General features: G+C 32.6%; 3 protein-coding genes across 6 annotated transcripts; all 3 read right to left on the bottom strand.

Moving 5' to 3' along the window:
* Positions 1–792: 792 nt before the first annotated feature.
* On the bottom strand, positions 793–2593 carry LOC127247162 (protein FEZ-like). 2 transcript variants are annotated; one of them, XM_051268898.1, is made up of 3 exons: positions 2270–2593; positions 1722–2041; positions 793–1626 (listed from the first exon to the last, which is right to left on the bottom strand). In XM_051268898.1, exons 1-3 carry the CDS (start codon positions 2484–2486, stop codon positions 1147–1149), a joined length of 1017 nt encoding a protein of 338 aa, XP_051124855.1. In that variant the 5' UTR covers positions 2487–2593; the 3' UTR covers positions 793–1146. The 2 variants fall into 2 exon arrangements, with proteins under 2 accessions (XP_051124855.1, XP_051124854.1); XM_051268897.1 differs by having other exon boundaries at positions 2258–2593.
* A 7696-nt stretch (positions 2594–10289) lies between these two features.
* LOC127247203 (molybdenum cofactor sulfurase) lies at positions 10290–18141 on the bottom strand. Of its 3 annotated transcripts, XM_051268948.1 has the most exons (23): positions 17792–18134; positions 17418–17516; positions 17254–17312; positions 16930–17090; positions 16639–16793; positions 16397–16523; positions 16134–16236; positions 16016–16061; positions 15828–15866; positions 15590–15746; positions 15264–15366; positions 14895–15011; positions 14603–14680; positions 14413–14514; positions 13954–14053; positions 13752–13856; positions 13368–13432; positions 13109–13260; positions 12593–12825; positions 12259–12395; positions 12008–12118; positions 11815–11939; positions 10290–10596 (listed from the first exon to the last, which is right to left on the bottom strand). In XM_051268948.1, exons 1-22 carry the CDS (start codon positions 17907–17909, stop codon positions 11841–11843), a joined length of 2466 nt encoding a protein of 821 aa, XP_051124905.1. In that variant the 5' UTR covers positions 17910–18134; the 3' UTR covers positions 10290–10596; positions 11815–11840. The 3 variants fall into 3 exon arrangements, with proteins under 3 accessions (XP_051124905.1, XP_051124904.1, XP_051124906.1); XM_051268947.1 differs by lacking the exon at positions 10290–10596 and having other exon boundaries at positions 11670–11939; positions 17792–18133; XM_051268949.1 differs by lacking the exons at positions 10290–10596; positions 11815–11939; positions 12008–12118 and having other exon boundaries at positions 12259–12393; positions 17792–18141.
* Positions 18142–19703: 1562 nt separating this feature from the next.
* Positions 19704–20754, bottom strand: LOC127247204 (uncharacterized). The gene is made up of 3 exons (XM_051268950.1): positions 20349–20754; positions 20131–20253; positions 19704–20055 (listed from the first exon to the last, which is right to left on the bottom strand). The coding sequence occupies exons 1-3, from the start codon at positions 20709–20711 to the stop codon at positions 19819–19821; spliced, it is 723 nt and encodes a 240-aa protein (XP_051124907.1). The 5' UTR covers positions 20712–20754; the 3' UTR covers positions 19704–19818.
* Positions 20755–21903: the final 1149 nt, after the last annotated feature.

Genomic DNA, 21903 nt, shown 5'->3' on the forward strand with positions numbered 1-21903 from the left:
GTTTAATTGTGGGTTGACATATTTTGAAGATCATCAGGCCCATTTATGTGGTGGCCCAAATAAATGGCCCATTAAGGATTATTTTAGGTGTTTTTAAAAAATACATGCTTATTTTACACAAATAATTTTGAAACTTTTGAAATATTATTTATCTATAATTTTTATATATATTTTAAAAAAATATCATATTAAATATATTTTATCTCTCACACGCATTAAATACTAATTTTTTATTATTCTATTTTAAAAAATCCAAAACTCTCTTTAAAAGTAGCCATAATATTTGATTTTTTATGTTAAACATGTTGTATAAAATTAACTAATATAATATATGTATAATATACATGCATGTAGATGTAGATGTAAAACAAATAATGGGTCTTTATTTTGGTTTAATTTATTCATTTCAAATATAACACCGACTAACTATTTTACTTTAAAAATATGAAATTTATTTTTAGAAAGTGTGCTTATATTTTGAGCACACTAATCACATGCATGTTCCTGTACAACATCAAAATCAATAAACGTTTTTCCTTTTTTCTTAATGACAGTTTGCAACATCCTAACCCAAATGGTCGTTATAATTGTTTGATACCGTATTTTATGATGGAAATTATAATTATATTATATATAAATTTATTGGAATCTGGTTATTAAGAATGAGAAAAACTCAAAACAAACACAAAAGTATTTATGTGTTTTGAAGAATTTGGAAAATAGTAAAAAAAAATTGAGTAAGAAATAAATACTTTATGCATATTATATCTAAATAGATGGATCCAAAAAATAAATATAAAAATGATCTCTGAAGAAAAAATATACATGAGATGAGATGTGGCTAAATCTGATCAACCCGAATGCAATAATCATGTATCTAACATCTAAAACTGGGATCAATTCATCTAATCGATCAACTTACAATATCCAGAAAAGAAAAGAAAAGAAAAAGATTGAATAACGTACAGCCTAAGAAGATCAAACAATATATCAATCAACAGGAATGTGAAAAAGCTGCCATTGATCCTCAGTGCTCCATTATTCCAAGTCTCACTACCATCATCCCTACAAGGTTATTACACATATATATATACACATATATATATGTATGTGTGTATGTATAATGTATGTATATAGTAGGGGTGCTCACAGATAGAAGGGATTATTCATGGCTGCTGCCGGCACGGCGGCGCCGCCTGCAATGGCCTGAAGATCCTCCCATTCCGCGTGCCGCAGCAACTCGTTGATGTCGGCGCTGGAGAACATCGACGTCGGAAGTACGGACGGAGGTTGCGAGATGACGGCCGGCATGCCGCCGAGGTGGTGGTGGAATTGCTGATTTAGGAAAGTTTCCATGTGGCCGGAACTGTAGGGCTTCTTGTCGATCTGGTGGATGACGGCGGCGCCGGACGGCGCCGTAAAGCTGATGTAATTGCTCTGCGCGTTTTGATAGTCGCATGATTCCAGGCTGCAGGTTTCGGAGCCGGCGTCGATTAATCCGGGGTTGATTATCACGCCGGCGCCGGCGCCGCCGCCATTTCGCTTTGGAGCGATTTCCCGCCAGTTGGGAATGATTTTTCTGTGAGAAATGTTCCTCTTCAGTATCCGGCACAGTGTCCAAACTTCCTGTGAAATTTAATTCCAATGATTTCATTAAGGTTTGTGATTTTGGATTAGGTTATTATTATTGATTACAATTGTGGATAAAAATTAATCCTTACAGCTTCTTGATCCAAGGTTTTGGCGTCAATGGCGGTTTTGTGGGGCTTGTCGTGGTTGGGGGGAGGGAGGCGGAACTCGTGCATCATCCAGTCGGTTTTGGTGCCTTTTCCGGCGCTGCCGCGGTAGTAGACGAGGGATTTCTTCAGGCCGATGCAGTGGGCGGCGCCGCCGTTGGAGGAGGAGGAGTATATGGGCCGGTCTATTCCGGTCGCCTTCCAGAAACCCGAACCGGTCACTCTATTTGGGCGTATACTGTTCTTATACTTCCTCCCTCTTTTGCAGAAGAAATACCATTCTTTGTCCACACCGTTGTTCGATTCTGAAATCAATTAATTAAATTAAATCATCAAATTGATGCGTTATTTCATGTGAAAGAAATCAATTAGGGCTAGGGCAAAAACCCTAATCCAAAAATTAATTTAACACCAATTCCCAATTACTCAAGCTAAGCTAGCTGGTCTCGATTATTAATTCCTTTTTGTAGGAAGATCGATCGAATTGAAAGGGATGGATGATGGATGATCGATGATCAAACCTGTGGACATACTTGGAAGATCCCAAGGATCGAATTTGTAGATATCAGCCTGTTTGATGAGTTCGAGCTTGATCGGTTTCTTCTCCACCTTCCGCCGGAGATAGAATCCGACGAGCTCTTCGTCGGTGGGGTGGAACCGGAATCCCGGCAGCGGACCATTATCGTCGTCGTGATCGCCGCCGTTGTTGCCGGAGACGACTTTCCGGCCACTCGTATTCTCCACTTCCATATTGATCGATGCTGTAATTATATATATATATGTATGTATATGTATCTATGCTCTCGTTGCCTTCCAAGACCGTTTTCTGGTTGATTTTTCAGAGTGTGTGAATTAGGCTTCTCGTAGCTTTGAAATTAATATCGTTTTGTGTAAATATATATAAAGATGGAATGGGTGGGTGGGGTTGAAGAGTATTGATGAGGTGTCTTCTGGGAAATACAATATTATATTATTATTATAATTATATTTATTTATTTATTTATTAGACACAAATTGGTTGGTCAAGTCCTGTGTTGACTTGCATCTTTCTTGCTTCCTGACCTCAGTGGTTTCGGCTTCTCTGAACATAGAAGCAGTCTTCAGTCTTACCATGTCCTTATCTAAACATTTTTGCCACTTTCATTAACGACATATAATAATTCCTCATTTTAAAATAATGACTGGACATAAAAAAAAATAAAAAATGAATAAATAAATGAAAATTAAACAACACAGATATAAATTTTATAAATATCTTGGTGCTCATAATTTCAGCATAGTGCTGACGTGGTCTGGCAACATACACCAATTTATGCATACCGTTAATTAATTTATTAATTAATGGAAATATTACAGTTAAAACCCTTTTAATGAATGGCTGTTGTTCCTTTGATTTCTTTCCATTGCTTACCCCAAAAAGGTTATTGTCTTGACATCTTGTCATATATATTGTGCTTTGACACAATTGTGTGATTTGCAATTGATTAGGTGTTCAATCTTAAATGCATAAATAAATAAAATTCAAACCAAGATTTATTGTATCCAATTAAGACAAGCTTGCAAAGTGATTGATAATTAGAATTTGAAACACCCTCGAATCAGGCAACTTCAACTACTTTGGCTCATCGACATGACTCATCCAAAGAAAATGAACAAACCTAAAAGACTTTAGAGGACTTGAAATAGAAAGGGTTTTCGACCTCATCCGAAGAAGATTCGCCGCCGCCCAACTCTCCTTGCCCCGGCACTCATATTTATATGTATATATATATATATTCACCACTAAGTATACTTGGTTGCAAATTCAGTACTAATCCAGTTAAGATCAGCATAGTGCTGATTTGATCCGGTCAGCATATCATATAGATGATTATTAATATGTTTATATATATGTCAGCATATGCTGTGTTATAAGATAACATATGCTGACTCATAATATAATATATGTTGATCACCCCCCGATCAAATCAGCACTATACTAACTTGACCGGATCAACTGCTGATCCATGTCATGTGTAATTAATTATACATAAAATACATGTATATATGTTCAAGTTATTCCAACTAATCATGCTTTGTTTTGAAGGGATTCACAATTCAAGAAGATCAAATCAAGACCTTTATCTAACATATGAACAACATATTTATTGATCAGAATAATAAATCATTGATTTTTAAGATATAGAAGAGAATGAAAGGCATAAGAACACCCAAATCCATCGAAAATAGTGTATTTTATTTTCTTATTGCATAATCGTCCTATTTTCATTTGGCTTTCCATTAATCCTTTTTCTCGCCATATTTGAACCTTCCTTTGAGCATTTCCAAATTCATTCCCAACTTTATTTATTTAATTTTAGTCTAAATTTTAGTATTACATTTGCTCGTACGTGCCGTTAGTTCTAATTCCGCCGTTCATTTCGTTGGTTGACTAGATAAATAAATTAATAATGTGTATTTTTATTAGTTTAAGCTTTTAGATAAACAATCATTTGAAATTTCTAACACGTTTTCAAAAATACAATATCATGATGTTATTGTTATTATTATTATTATTATAATTATTATTTATTTAGTTTTATTTTTTTTGTCTAACGTTATTAGTGCCCAAGGTGGGATCTACACATTGAAATCGTGACTGAATGTGTTTCAATTCACCACTTAATAAAAATACAATCACTATTACAAATATATATAATATTATTATAGTTTAGAATTTATATAAATATGCAGAGACAGACAAGCTTCCAAAATGTCAAGGCTGTCCCAATTATAAGATTTCGTATTTAAGTGTAGATTGAATAAATTGCATGCCCTAAAGTCTTGATTAATTATAATAAATATATGAATACACAAAGTTCATTGCACCCACTGAGAGTGTGTTCTTCCTCTAAAACATGTCTGACGCTTCTTAATTAATATTATAAAAAATATATGCACACATATATTCATATAAAATATATAGTATATATTTTATTCATTAAAAAATTTAATAATTTAATACAAAATAGTAATTTTATATTATCAATATAATTTATTATATTTAATATAAAAAATATTTGAAATTAAAAATACAAAACAAACATACTCAAGGTTATAAACCAAGAATACTATTGTATGTCTACATATATCTACCCGCTTTGAAATATCACATCACGTGTGTATTATATTATTACACACATACATATTATTTTATATGTATAGAAAGAATATACATGCACATTCACTGAATGCCATTTTTTTTTTTTTTTTCATAATAAAATTAATTAAAAACGCCTTCATTTTCTGTATAACACACATCTACAAATATATAATGATAGTGATAAGTACTAAATTAAAAATACTTAATTTTTTTTTACTGTAGGGTTATGTTTAAATAACATATCGATCGAGAAGGGGCAGCAGCAGCACCACATATTGACCAATTGTATAATTCACTGTCTTGTGGCCACAAAATTCCTACATTATGGCTACTGATTGGTTTTTATTTTATTTTATTTTATTTTATTTTAATTTGTGCATATATATATAGGAGTAATAGAAATGGATGTGAAGGGGAAGAAGAAGTCAAAATTTATATATGATGATGTCAAAGTCCGAGAACAACATGTTTGACTTGCATCTCTCCCTCCTGAACCACGGAGCTCCCGGGCCTCGCTATAATTAATTGCCTTCCCTTACTCCCCTTAGTACCTTTCATTATTATTATTATTATTCATTTTATTTATTTATTTTTGTTTAAAAATTTTAACGGCTGGAGAGTGAGTTTGCTTTAGCATGCATTAGGATAAAATTATACTATTTATTATTATAATTTTTTTAAAACAACAATATAACATATTAGTGTTATGTTAATAAATAATAGTATATGTTCTAAAGAAATAACGTATTGATTAAAATGAATAAACAAAGATAAGTAAAGCTATAAATAAATAAATAAATAAAATTAAGACATACACGTGGCAGCATTTATTTCCTTGGGAAAATAATGGAAATGTAGCATCAATGCTACTTTGTGTGTATAATAATTCTTCTCGATTATTTTACTTTTTAATATACTAAGTATTAACAATATACTTCAAAATTGAATAATGTACATGCATTTTAAACCTATTTTTATGAAAGTTCCTAATATATATATATATATATAATTGTTTTTTTGTTTTCTAATGTATTGTTCAACATTTATTGATGGGGGAATTTCATTGTAACAAAATGCACAAGCGTAAGAAAAATCATAAAAGTATATAAGAAAAATGATAAAAGTATAGAACCAACCATGGATATATTTGCCGATTTGATTAATACAAAGTTATAACCCAAAATAAAATAAAATAAAAATGAATTGAGATAGACTATGTTATGGAATGAAAAAGAAGACAAAATGAAATTGATATATCTCATCAAAATTCTTCCATCAATCAATGAAGGAATAACAAGCAATAAATCTAAAATACCAATATAGTATTTTTCATACTCTTGTTTTTCAATACTCAATTTAATGAAATGGAGAAATAAGAACATACGTCTCAAATTATGACTACACATTATACACCCGTACATATATTTTCTATATCTTTAATGCGTTGCTGGAACGATAAGATTAGCGATCACTTTCATTGAAATTTCGGTGAATTGTCTCTTCACTGGTGATAGCCAGATATGAATTATTGACGATGCATTGATAGAGTTTGTGATTATGTCGCGCCAATAATATTCGATGACTAATGCTTCATTGGAACGTGCTACCAACATTCACTATTTAATGAAACAAGATTTTGTTGTTGAATTTCAATAACTCATACTTGTTGTTTAAGCAAGCAATTATATATACTCCCGATATTATATATCTTATCCCAACGTGTTTTTATTTTAAATGGTATATATATTCAATGATAATTGCGGCTTCCATTTGACGTATATTCTCATACACGCGATGCCAACAAGACAAATTTATCGTCTCATCAACGACGATTTTCGCATTAACAATGTTCACATAATATATATTTATTGAAATTTGAAAATATATCGTCCATATATATATATATCAATCACAATTATATATTGTAATTCATACAATGGTTAATTTCATCTTTTATTTCTCCATGTAATGTAATGACAAAGAAGAAAGTATTTTGACAGAGTCAATCTTTTTAATTAGTAACAGTGAAAATTGAGTAACAATCATATTCTCCAAGCGCCAATCCTCACCGTACACGTGTCATCAATCGGGAAAACATATTCAATGATTCATGCGTGTTTTTATTACTACACAATTTGCATGGCACTAATTAATAACGTAGCAAATGCATGCAAACGTAAAGTGATTATTTTAACACTCGGGATATATTTGTTCATGTATTTACACTTTATAAATATATATATATAGATATTAAGATATTATATCTAAAATATACTCCATCCGTCCCAACTCAAAATACATGTTTTACCATTTTCGTCCGTCCCACTCTAAAATATTTATTTTCTATTTTAATAAAAGTAATCATACATACATACCAAAATATATTTAACTTTTACTTAAATTACAAACATAATGACACATACAATTATTTTTTACACAAATTCAAAGGGCAAAAATGTCAAAACCTCTTACACACTTCCACTGACTAATAAAATACTAATATTATTTTTTAATCTACTATAAAATCTCAAATGACCCATTTGGACTGAGACAGAGGGTGTAATATGTAACATATGTTTTTGTTCTATTTATGGGTGTGTTTGATTAATTTACTTTTTTTTTTTTTTTTAAATTGAATAGTATTTTAAGTGTGGTGTTTTGTGAGATAAAATAATATGTTTCTACTAGAAAACATTAAGTTTTATAGTAAAGAATCAATAAAAAGCTCAAGTTTATAGAGCCTTAGTTGTTTAAGTTTTAAAGATTTTTAGATAGAATTTATATGATCAAACCTAGGGTTTGTTTACTCAAAATTGTTTTGTATTTTGGTTTTTGGTTTTTGTTTGAAGAATAGTTTGATTGTGATTTTTTTTTTGTAAGAGAAAATTATTTATTTTTATACAGAATCATTCGAGGGTTAATAACAAAAAAATAAAATCAAACTCCAAATAAACTGAGTACTAATTTACATTAAAAAAAACAATATAGTTTGTTCTTTTGTATATATTTCCATTAATTTTGTTTAGTGTTTGTGGCTGTAATGGTTTTTATAATATAAAAATACCACAAAAAATAAGTATATCTAAAAAAAAACTGTTAGATGTGTATTTTGAGAAAATATATAATGAAAAAAAAGGAAAAAAAACAAACACATTTTTTTCATTAAAAAATACTTCAATTCCAAAATATTCTACAATACAAACAGAAACCTTTATTTTTTTTATACAATTTATTATTTCCTTCTTAACATGGAAGGAAGAACATTTCAAGGGTTTTTTCTTCAATAAAATAACTATATGTCGAAATCGAAAATAAATGCAAAGAAAGACAATATACTGAATCAACATCAAATGTCAATTGAATTTTGTGACAGTAGTCGAGCACGAATCCTATGAGCAAATTGTCCCTTGCAATTAAATTTTACAACTACAATAAATGGCTGTATATCACTTGTCACATTCCATGCCCCATTCATTTATTTTGAAGATAAATAATTAAATTCTACATTTGTAAAATAATGAGTCTATGTAAATTAAATTTTATTTATCACATAAGTGCAGGTTGGATAATATTAATACTGAATTAGTTCTGGAAGGTTGAAACATTCTCTATCCTACCACATTATTTATTGCATATTGGCATCTTCGATTCAATTCTACACCAAAAATTCTTTAGCAAGAGAAAAAATTGGACTGCCCATAAATGGATTTGGAGTTATTGTGCATCAATGTTCTGCTAGCTTTCAGAATTATATATATTATTTATTTAAAAATGTAGCTGGCAAAAACTAAAATTAATTCATTATTGTTGATGTATATTCACTTACGAGATATTTTTAAAATTTTATATAAGGTTCAAGAATCAATGTGGATTTGGTCTTGATGATCAATTTATAAGGTTTAATGTTGTCGCAAAATTATATATATTCTAGAGTTCTTTTGAAAATAAAAAAAAAATTGAATTAAATACTTAATTATCATAAATTAAACAACAACACTATCAACAATCATATAGTATATATATTATCAATAAACTTTGCAAATTGTAATAATTTATTTATATATGTATTATGGAAATCTGATTAGATGCAAACACATTATATTATACTTTCAAACATTCAATAATATTTTAACATCATATTTTCTACACCCATTTTTTTTTTTTTTTTCAGACATGATGACTATGTTCTTTTCGATTTTTTGTTTTCTAGTTATTTTAAATATGCATCTCGTCATTTTCTATAAAAACAAATCCATCGTTTTTATATAAAATATTACATTCATCTGCTATTTCACTTTATAAATAACAAAAACAATAAAAAAATAAAAAAATAAAAACCATGTATTTATACAATAACCAATTAATTAGTAAGAGTATATAGCAGTGCAATAAATGATCCAATCCTGCGACTTGTTCAATGTACCTTGCCAAACACATTCACCACAGTAAATATATTTAATAAACAATATTAATATTACATTTAAAACACTACTTAAGAAAAAAAAAAAAATAATAAAAAATCAATTGGAGAATTCTCATAAAATTATACATATAGAGAACACGATAAAAAGTAAAAGTAAAATACAAGAAAAAATTAATTAAAATATATGTGAGGCGGCTGTCAGATAAAATCTTTAGACTAAATTGATATATTCATATATGAAGTGTACAGACAGATTCGTAATAATCCTAAAGTAAAAATCGACTGCTCAATACATAAAGTGCAAGTTGGAACAGATGACGTGGTATTTATTGACTAGACAAATTTAATTTTTTTACTTGGTATTAATTTTCAACTTACACAAACTAATCATTTCTAATCAAATTTCAAATTAGTACCACTAAATTCTTCTTACATAACAACTGAAAAACAAAGTCTATGGACTTCCTCACTGAAATACGCAACAACATAAACTATTATTGTAATAATTTGTTCAATTAAACTATTGTCGTTGTCCCACCACATTCAATAATTTTTAGTTTTATTTTGAGTATGCAAAATACACATTCAGAATTAATTTTTTTAATTTTTTTTTTATTTTATTTTAATAGCCACAATAAAAATCAAGTCTAGAATGATCAACAAAGCCTAGAAACGAGCTGAATCGAAAAGGTCAAAGTCAGTTGGGTCAATGGACAAAATACGTGGGATAGATCTACAAGCAAATGTAATAATTTCCAAAAATTTCAATTATGTGATTTAGGACATCACAACAACAACAACAACAACAAAATTGCTTTTGAAAAATTCGTAGAGAATTAATTGTATGTCTTTGTGTTTGTGTTTTATTTTATTTTTTCGTAATGTCAATCTTGATGACAAAATTTTCACCTTTTTGCCTGAATTTTCTTCTTCCGTATTTATCAGTTATCACACTACTCTTGGGCCCCCACATACAGTTATTAATTATTAATATAATTATATGTCGAATTTTAAAAAATAAAATTGAAAGGCTGTTCACACAACTATGGTTAAGTCGTAAAAAGCATATGAAAGAAAACCTCGTACTCGTACTAATTAACCTTAATTAACCCCCCGACAATGTGGGTTAATGTTTAATTGGACCGAGTCCAGGTCGAAATCGGACCGGACCGGATCAATTCTGATAGCCTGGTCCGGTCCCGACCGAATCTACGTGCGGTCACAGTGAGCGGGCAGCCCATTCGGCATCCGAAGCAGCAGATTACGATCCGCGTCATATCGTACAATCAATGTACCTGGTCCATAGTACCATTGCATTTATTGTTATAATTATTTTGGTTGTACCAATGGCAAAGCAATTTGTACCATGCGGGCGATAGATTTCTGGGAACTCTCTGTTTTAAGGATTTGCAATTAATTTTGACAGTCTTCTTTTGCTCTTTGATATAACTAAATACGTATATTATGAGTAAATATTATAGCTTGGCCGGGCTGGTGGGTTACCATGCAACCCATAATACTCCATAATTTACTACTTTTTCCTATATCCAACAATTTTTTATTTAAGTCTATCTATTACACAAATTTATGCCATAAATATATATACATATATATTTTTATTCACTTAAATATCATACATTAACATATAATAACAATTAATTTCATTCTTCTAAAATATTCTTTTTTTTATAACATTAAAAATACTATTATTACTAATTTTACCTGACCGCTAGGGTATTCTGCCAATTTGAATTCATTCATTAGATTTGGAGTCCAATCCGCAAAATATATATACTCCCTTTTCATGAATATAGCCTAAATATAAAATTTTTTTAATGAATAAAATATTTTATATTAATGGATTATAAGATAAAATAATTTTTTTTAGAAGTATATAAATAAATTAATAAAGTAAAATAAATTTTTAAATAAGTGTACATATAAGATACTTATATAATGTTGAAGAATATAAATTAAATAATATATAAAAAATTTCACTATAAATAAAAAATAAAATGCATAATTTTTGTGACTAATAAGTTTTAGAAAATTATTGAAATGATCCCTATTTAGTTTTATTGACAATAGTTTCTAGTAAGAGATGAAGAGTAACAAATAGATAAACCCAGTGGGAATTGGAAAAAAAAAAAAAAAAAAACTAATTTCAGATAAACATATATTGGCCCAACTACGAGCCTTATTTATAACTCGTGGATTTTAAGTTAAAAATAGTCGACCTGAGCCTGAAGGTGGTATTTCTGGGTGTGTTTGATTTGAAATTATTAGTTCATGTATTCTTTATTTAAATTTTAATTTAACAATATTTTATGAAAATAAATCATAAATTTTTAGTAAAAACATTACAAAAAGAACAAAACCTTTATGCTTCAAAATTGCGAAACATAAGCAGAGAGAACACTTGATTTATTACAGAAATCATGGTATAGTTTACTCCTGTAATATTCTGTATTTTCTTTTATGAATGATAAACAAGCAAGCAGGATTGCAAGAACCTTTCCTTGTAAGAGTATTGCCAAGGCTAATCTGTTTTCGCAATTATTTCCTGTCCCACCGAAACCTGGGTGTCCGGTTCGACATCGTCGCTTAATTTCAGCAATGTGCCGAAATAGATCTTCCCCTGTTTCATTACAAGCTGCAAATAAGAACAAGAAATAACATTGCTATTCAGGAGTAACCACAACTAACCTTTGATCTTCTGTAAGATGCTAAAGTAGCTAACGGCTCATTGGATCGTTGCACAGTCCCATCTTCGAGAGTCATATTGATCATATGGCATCGATTGCAGCCGCCCAAGGACTGCACATTTAAAAAAGTTGTATGAGCAACCAAGATATTGTTAGATTATTGTTTCTTTGAATCATCTAGAACTGATTCAACTGATCATTAATAACAATTGAAATATGCTCAAAAGTAATAAATAATACGCGAAAACTAACCACAAAATCTGTCCGTCCGATCCTCAGACTTTTCCATCCATCCTCTTCGTATGGTTTGCCACCTGAGACAACCAAGTTGGGACGGAATCTACTCGGATTGACTTCAGTGGCCGGGTAGTTGGAGCCACTATGCAACTCTTGTCACAATAACAATTGTAGAAAAAGGTTAGGCCTTTCCGATGGGCATCTCTTTCAATATTTTAAGGCATGGAAAGTATTTTTGCATCTTGAATTTATGCATGGGGTGACAAATAAGTGCCAAACACCGAGCAAGCTTTTCCTTTTTTTAGCACAATGAAGTAATAGCCTAAAAAAGTAGGTGAGAATATCATACTTGATTTTAGTCTGGTGTTCAGGTCGGCAACACTTTCCTCAGATATTAACAAGAACTGTGCCTCGTTGACAAAGTTCAATCTGGTTTCTCCCTCCTTATGCATTCCGGATAGTCGATTCCTACCAGAGCACATGGGATTTTGGAATGCACAACTCCTTACAAGGGTGCAAGGTCGGCCAATAGCATTGCAAAACCAAATGTCGACTTCACTGCAGTAGCCTTGAATTTCATATCTAATCAACAGAAAAAGGTTCTTAGTCATTCCTTTATTTTTTCGAAGTTCCCTTTTTCTTTTGTACTTTCTGTTTTGAGTATTTAGAACTCATGGTTACCACTAAGCCAAAAATGTTTAGACTGTTGATTTCAGTTGTTGCTCAAAATTATTGTCATGGAACAGCTAATGAGATATCGAACATATGATGAAGATTAGGCATGATATTTCATGTTAGAAAATAATTGAAACAACAGTGATCTGGTTCTACGTAAACATATTGGCCTCGGAATATAATTTCATACCTCTGAGAATATATTTCCACCACTTCTTTTGAAGAAATAAGTTGGCCAGATTTAAGTTCAATGTACAATTTCTCTTTGCAACGTGGTGATTCGATGACAAGTAGTCCAAGTTTGAGATCAACTACTGCACTAATCAACCCCATATCTGGTACCTAACATTTAGAAATTTCAAGTGCTTTATTAAAATGGCAAGACAAGACATCATATGCTATTGATAAGCCTATCTACAGTGCAGTATCTTGATTTGACTATAGTTCACCTTCTTTTGGGTCAAGATTTCCCCACTCAAGCTCCGCAGAAGCCATTCTCTATCGTGTAACAATCCTGACATTTGTAGCACAAAATAAAGTGTATAAGAAATCGAAAGAGATACAAGTTTAGCATACCTTACTTCGAGCATTAATAGATAAAGGTTGACTTCTTTTTTAGTTAGAAAAAGGTACACATTGGTAATACGAGCATAGACATAGACACAAAGAAGCAGAATATGTTTGGCTGCTCGGTAGAGACACATGCAGAAACTAGAGTGGCAAGAATTTAGTTGTGGTTGACTACCCATGTGTCATGGCCATCAGCATATGAATTGAATGGGATAATTAGTTAAAGCAAAAACTGGCTAGAAAAATTAACCAACTATAATTACCAGTAGCGGTTAAAGGCCAGCTATCCACATTGAAGCCTGCACAAGATTTTATGGGGTAAATAGTAATGGACTTCAGAAAGCATCCCGCAGAATCTCTTTCAACCCCTACATTTACAATTGAGCATAAGACAAAAGTTAATGGCCATTGGTAGAGCTAACATGCAGCCTCAATATCAACACATTACAAATTCCGGACAATAACCTTCAACAGGGAGATGTAAAGGTTTTGCAGCACACGAATCCAGATATAAAGGCTGAGGTGGTACTGATACAAATGAATTGCTGATGAATTTCAAAAACATCTGCAAAAACATGTCATAATAGAGAATAGATGTCAACGAAAGAAAATAATAGGATTTACATTGCCACCCTGTTAAAAATCATTTCAAGTATCTGGTGCTAAATATTAACAGTTGCAATTACTGAAAAATAGGAAATAAATTATTATGATCTTCCAGAAGCCAAAAGAAAAAGAAAAAAGTGCTCTGATGTGTAGTTGAAAGACAATGAGCTAAACAGCAGCTTAGTTGCCTTATAGAGACAAAAATTGGAGAAATTCAAAACTATGACATACAGATATCCAAAAAAGGAATGGTAACGTAAAGAATTTCGCACATGACGTTAGGAAATACACGGATATCTTTGATTCATAAAAGAATACCCTGGCATCTTCATATGTTGACATGTAACCAAATGACACCCGAACTGCTCCTGTTGGTTTTCCATTCAATATATCATGATCATCCCAGCAAACATGCCCTGCCTGAATTAAGAAATTGCGTATTAAATAAATAGATTGCAGTCGAAACTTCATCGGTTACAACAGCTCGTTTATGCGTCTAAATATATACCTCAATGTTGGAGAGAAGATCGGAATGAGACAAACCAAGATGTTTTGCACATGCACCAGGATTACAAAAGCACCCTGTCTAAGCACAAGCACAGGGGCCAAAAAGGGAAATAGCACATTAAAAATCCCAAAAACATTGTATTCCAGGTAAGCATGCCTATAAGAAACAGCATTGAAATACTGCACTCTTAATTAAGGTCCTATAAGGCTTTTCAATAGAATAGAATCCATTTCGAAATCAGAGCGTGAAGAAAGACAGGCACTTTTCATGGTCAAGAGGCTATAGCTGTTACCCTTAACTGAATATTGGACAAGGATGCCAATTTTTCCACTTCTCGATAACCAAACCAAGTTCCATCGGGCCTCCTCAAGTTGAATGACACTACAGGACCCATCCCATCGTGTAATAACTGAAATAAGAACTTTTTGCATAAGTGATAGGTATGCAAGATCAAAATACATCACAAGTAGCTATATATGGCATGAAAAACATAACAACATTTCTAAAAGCTAAAACATAAATTGTTCAAAGAACTCATTGGAAGAGCTTTACAGGGTTGCATGATGCGACTAAATTCTTTTTCCAGATATTTATGCTTTACATCGGTATTATGGAATATTTCAGCTTCAAATAAATGACTGATATTTAAGGAGGAGCTAACCTCAGGATACTTTAAGCCATATAATGTGCATACACAGTCTCCATTCGAATGTCTCAGATTCATCAGTTCATTCCTAACATATGAAGCCAGGGACGTTGCATGCCTTCAAATTATCAACATTCAGTTAGAACATAGGTCTTTAAGAAATGATTTAAATACAGAATAAAATTTTTGGAGCGTGCTTTTTGTCAGTAAAATTTTTACTGTTGCAATGTCATATGCTATGTGAGATTAGAATCAGCATCAGAAACAATGCCTCATATGTCATGACAAGCCGCAGTTGTAATTGCATGCTATTATTACAAAAATGGAAACTTCTGCCAGACCTGTAGATAGCAGACATGGTTAATGTGTTGAGGATTTTGAATCCATGTTTAAGGGATGCGATGCTCACAAAAGGTAAGGTGCCATCCTCGAAGTGTTCTTCGATAGCATCTCTTCTTTTGTAAAAGTCAACATCCGCAATTGATGCCGCTACTGTGCCTGAAATATTTCACAAGTCTAAGATGAAATACAGCTAAGGCTACCAGATTTCTTTACAGCCACAAAAAAAGGGATCTATACCTCCACTAAAATAGGTCTTCTTCAATAACTTTGCAGCATCTATCATATTCAGAGTTTGGGAATGGGGACATTTAGTCAATTGATTTATAACAATATAACAAATTCAAAATAACAACAGATTTGCCTAGATTCTTAAGAAATTCAAATTGGAAACATCAGGATAGAATACCCAATTGTCTTATGTTTACCATTTTTGGCTATAAGAGCTCCGACTCCTGTTGGGTATCCAAATAGCTGTAGGAAGGAAATTTTGAAAACAATAAGCCTCAAGCCACTTATAAATCATTAGACAAGTTGCAAAACTACCTTGTAGAATGAAACAACAACAAAGTCTGCCTTGTATTTTGACAAGTCGGGTGGTGATGTAGCGCTTCCCTTTGCAGCATCAATCAGAACCATCCACCGGCCACTACACAAGATATTGAAATAAATGAAACTATAAATTGAGGCTTGCACTGTGAGAAGGATTTTTCTACATTTGCATGCTACAATAAGCATAAGGCCGACTTTCATATTGAAGAAAAGCATTTGCATTTTAGTAGTAGTTCAGTCATAATATCTTATCATACCTGCGACATGTTGATATTCCCGACATTTCATAGTTACCTTCCTTTACAACATTTAACAGGTTGAGGTTGAATTTTTGGCCAGAAAAGTTGCATTCCGAAGGAAATGCAAATAAATTGTATGTATCGCCTGTAAATGCATGAAACAGGTAAGACGGATACAAGCATAGAAATTTAAGAGGTTCAATACATTAAATCTAACACAAATACATCCTTCCTGAGGCAAACAGGGCATTTTACTCAACTGGTTTGGTCCTTTTCCCTGAATCCAGTTTCTCCTCGCTTCTGTAGGGAGTGTGGTATAAATCTAATGGCTGGTTCTCCACTGCATCTTGGATCAAGATCACAAACATTTTCAATATCAACAGCAATGGCTGCAGATCCTTCCCTAAGGGCATACCTATGAAACAGTTAAAGGAAACAAGATCCGATGCAAACAAAGCAGCACGCACAAGCATTTTTGCATGTTCCAGTTCGAATGCTGAGGGAAAAAAGGTCAAATTTCCATTATTAAAATCATTCAATGAGGAGGATACTCTCTGATGCCAAGAACGCTATTATGATTCTCCATCGTGTACATGAAAGTACTCCTGCTGCTCCATGGAAATGCCTCGCCAACAAGTTTCAATGCAGCTGTGGCTCCAGAGGTAAATATGCATTTATACTCTCGAGGAGATGCATTGAAGAATGTTAGAATCTGCACCGAAATCAAAATCTACCATTCATTATCCAGGCTAACTTTTTTGATACTTTTCCAGACACAACCCAAAGTTGAATGCAGCACTAAATGCAATGCAAAACACACTCATCATATCAACCACGCCGTTGAAAACAGCTTAATGCAAACAACAGCTTATTACCAGTTGCCGAGCCTCGCCCAAAATGTCGCTGGTTATCATGCTGCAGTTGCTCTGGCTATCTATATAAATTTAGTTAAGGAGCCAATTCACATTCCTAAAATTTAATTTTGAAAAGCAAGCTAATCATCTCTCTTCACAACCAAAAGATGATTTCCTTAGGATACGAGGATTTCCATATAGAGTAGAATTCAAATCTTTGAAGACGCCTTCCATTTGCAGCTCAGAATACAAAGTTGCTCCAGCATGGTCCAGGTACACCACGTCTGCATATTCCCAGCATTACAACATCCAAATCAAGAAACATAGAAGAGAATAGCAAACATCAATTCGAAGAAGAATTGAATTTCCATGAAATTCCAATATCTTTTCTTCTAGAATTAGTTATCTTGGCCCATATTCAAGTACTTATTATACCTTCCTAGATACATAACAATAATCGAACCTCCACAGAAGTCTTTTCCGCACACAAAGACTTGGATTATATTATTGATCATTGGTCTAAAGAAAAGCGAAACGAAATGAAGGGGAAAACCCAAACCTTTCAGTCTTTTGAATTCAGTTGCTCTAATCTGGTCGATGCTTTTGAACCCGTTAGGGTACCCGTAATCCTGCCCGAACTCCTTCAAGAATTTATCTTTCTCAGGGTCGGAATTCATGTTAGAACGCGAATACTGGAACAAAGCCGAACGGAATTTCTACAGAAAGTCGTTTAATCATAAGCGAAAATGAAGATGACCACGACAGCGTGCGTGCGTGCGGTCGCAAGGAACCCGACGGACGGACGGACGGAGGATCCTTCAAGTCGGCTCAAACGCTATGGCGGTGGTCTACTAGAAAACACATTGCAAAAAGACGATCCAAATATACAATCTATTAATTAATTAATATTTTAATATCCTGTTCCTGCTTTTGTGCGGAAAAGAAAAAACACATGTACTGGCTTAGTTAGATTAACTTGGTGTTATTATTACAAAATTGGAATATATGGATGTTGAAGTTATGGGTTTATGCAATTAAATATGGGCCTTGAAAAGAAAGGGAAGCCCAGATCATATGCAAATTGCAATGACAACAAAATTAAAATGGAGGACTGGAGCTTGCTTGCAGATCTTAATGGAAATAATTGTAATGATGAATAAATAGTGGGATGGCAAACACAAGTCACCGTCAAGAGGGAGATTTAAATTATTGGATGACTTTTAGGGATACAAAACATATATTACAGTCAACTTGTGATCAATTCATTGCCCTGCCCTGTCCTGTCCTCCAGGAATTAATGAATTGAAGATCTTCTTCTCTAACTGTGATCATCTGTGGAACCATGGAATCTTCTTCTTCTTCTTCTTCTTTTCTCTCTCTCTCTCTCTCTCTCTCTACCTAATGTGGTGGGATTTCTTTTCCAAAAGTCATCCAGTTATTTCCGCCTCATAAATTTATATATACATGCAGCTCTTATTGCTGCTGTCCTTTTACTATATATATATATATATATTCATGGAGTAACAGTTGATGTATATATGCAGAAAGATTATTTGGGGGTTTGATCCCCACTAAGAGATCATTACATGTGTGTGTTTGTGTATATATATATATATATATATAACCCTCCAGCACCTCAAAGGACAGTTGCTGAACTGCGGCAGCATGATCATGATGGCTATGTTGATTCCATTGAGATTCCAAGGCCTCTCAGTGCTGCTGCTTCATATCACCCATCCTATTCCCTGTTCCCAGTTCCTATTTCTATTCATCACATATATATATATATATTTCATATCTGTATGCATGATCGATACTGTTGCTTTGAAAACGACGACATAATTAGCTAGCTGTTGCTTGAAAACGACCTAACTGTCTACTCCTCCATTCATCCCATGTTGCAGTGCTTGCTATCGAAGGTCGTTAATGGATGAAATCATGATCATCCAACAAATTATAATTAAGGATAGATAGGATTGATTGATTGATTAGTCATAAATCACATGTGTGATAATTAATTTGACACGAGTCGATCCATTTATGATCTCAAGTCTCAATCAACAATTCTTTCTGTTCATCAACTAAAACATGTGGCTCAGATACAAAACCATGAATTATATTAATTAATTGGGCAATCAGATACAGTATCACACAATGTTGGCTATAAATTTCTTGCAGTCATTTCAGTTAGATTTTGAGTGCTCTCTTACGCTGGAAAGAATGCCTGCTTGCCCCTCCCCATTATCTTAGGGTTTCTTCAATTTAATTTCTTCCACATATATATAATTTAATTAATTTATATACGAGTCAATTCAATTTCTTCTCAAACATGTGTGATTAATTATCTATCTTAAAGGGAATTAATTAGTGATTAGCTTATAAAGAATACATAAATTCACACATTGCCATTATTGATCGATCAACGATATCTAATTTCTTTTTTTTTTTTTTTAATTAATTGTATTAAGAAGCTGAAATGAGTACTTTGTACATTGGCATTGCACCCGACGAATATATATATCCATGGATTCTTCCTTCTAGATCTCCAGACGACGAGCATGGAATTAATTAATTAATTAAGTATAATTATAAGTAGGGCAGCTGCACAAGATTATCCATGGCTGCCTGCAACCACTCGTCCTCATCGTCGTATGTCGTCATAAATGAGGAACTTTGTTGATGGTAATGAAAAGCTTCTGCAACATGCTTTGTGCCCACCATCATCTGCTGCATTTCTTCATCTTCTTCTTCTTCAGAGACATTCTTCGCGAATCTTCCCCGGATTCGGACACGCTTGTCTGCTAGGGTTTTCCGACACGCATACTGCATATTTAGATATATATATATCACTATAATTTATTACAAATGATTTAATTATATATATATATGTATGCGTGCCTTGATTGTTTTGTTGAAATTTCTCTGGTTTCTTTTCTTCAGATATCTGAGAATTCTGTCTTTCCTTTCTTCAACGGAATATCGTCCAACCTTCGTCACCTCCGCCGCCGCCGTCTCCTTCGGCTGCACTTAAAACAATCAATAAATAATCAATCCATATGGTAATGAAATCGAAATGAAAAATTTCCAGACATGTCGATTCAAATAAAAAAAAATACCCAATTTTGATCAGCAGCTGCAGGCGTGGGATATTTAGCCGGTGGCCAGAGGTTGGGCACCAACCGGCTGCAGTCATCGCCGGCGAGCGGCGGCGGTTGATAGTCACAGCTGCCAATTTCGATTTCCGACGACATCTGCGGAACAGCCTGCAGGCCGCCGCATTCGGACACCAGCAACTGCTCAGGAAACGAGGTGACCGACACCGGAGAATTGACGTCGTCGTCGTCGTTGAAGCTCGCAAATGCCTGCAATGCGTAATTGACGGATCCTCCGGCGCCGGGATAAGGAAAAGTGCAGAAACAGCCGCCGGCGGCGGGGGAGGAGATGGTGGTGTAGTGGTGGTGGGGAATCTTAGCAGACATTGCAGAAATTAAAGTAAATTATTTGATGTGTGATATATGACAGTACTGTGCTCGCGGAACTGATGAACTCCTTGGTGCTCGCGACTATTTATAGCCTCCACAGACAGAATCAACTTGCATATATATATATATATGTATGTGTGTGTGGCTGTTGTGTGCCGTGGGATAATATTTGTGTTTTATTTAATTATTTATTACTCTCTTTCAAATTTATACTCACTTTATTTTTGAATTGTCATAAAAAAATATTATTATTATTTCTTTTTAAGTAAAAAATTATTATTTTTTTATTTTTTTTATTATAAAAAAATAATAATTATTACTCATTTTTATTAAAATTTATGCCCAATCAAATGAGCATGCATAATAATACTCTGCTGCTAATACTATGTGGAGTCATAATGGTTAAGGTTATGTTGTTGTTATTATTATTATTATTATTATTATTATTGTTGTTATTATTATTATACAGTGTTTTTAATTATATTGAATTAAAGTCAATAATTAATTGAGATGATTTTAGAGGCAATTAAAGGAAATTGCATTCTAATTTTATGTTATTTCAGTTTAAATGCTCTCTTATTTCAACATATATCAATAAAAACACGAGATCAATGGACAACAGATGATTGATCTATAGAGGTATGTGAGAAACTGCTAGCTAACGTTTTTCAGCTGGCTGTTATTTTAGTTTCCGCGCGCCTTCTCTCCTTCTCTCACTGTCTGGTGCCCATGAAGTGCATGATTCTCTCTTTTAATCGCTTAAGTTTCTATCCATTCGCTCCTTAGCGTGATCTAGCCTGAGTTTCACCCTAATACTATTCTGTACGACATTGCATTGTATCTTTGAATTTTTGGTGATTAGAATAATAATAATAGTAATAATAATAAAACAAGAGTAAATAAAAAGAGTTGTCATGTGCTACGGCAGTCCTTGCATGATTCCAAAGCTACTACTATCATATATTATTAAATCCATATTTATTTTTTTTAATAAAAAATTATACTATTACTTCATATGCTATAAAAAAATAAAAATTATTGAATTTTTTCACTATGTATATTTCTGAATTGATGTGTGTTTTTATTATATAGATATGTGAAATTGTATTGATAATATAAAAAAATAGTAATATTATGCCTTGAATTGACTTTTTGTGAGTAAGTAATTTATATATATATATATATATAT

This window comes from Andrographis paniculata, unplaced genomic scaffold, assembly GCF_009805555.1.
Source record: "Andrographis paniculata isolate CXL003 unplaced genomic scaffold, ASM980555v1 Contig32END, whole genome shotgun sequence".
Classification (NCBI taxonomy): Eukaryota; Viridiplantae; Streptophyta; class Magnoliopsida; order Lamiales; family Acanthaceae; genus Andrographis; species Andrographis paniculata.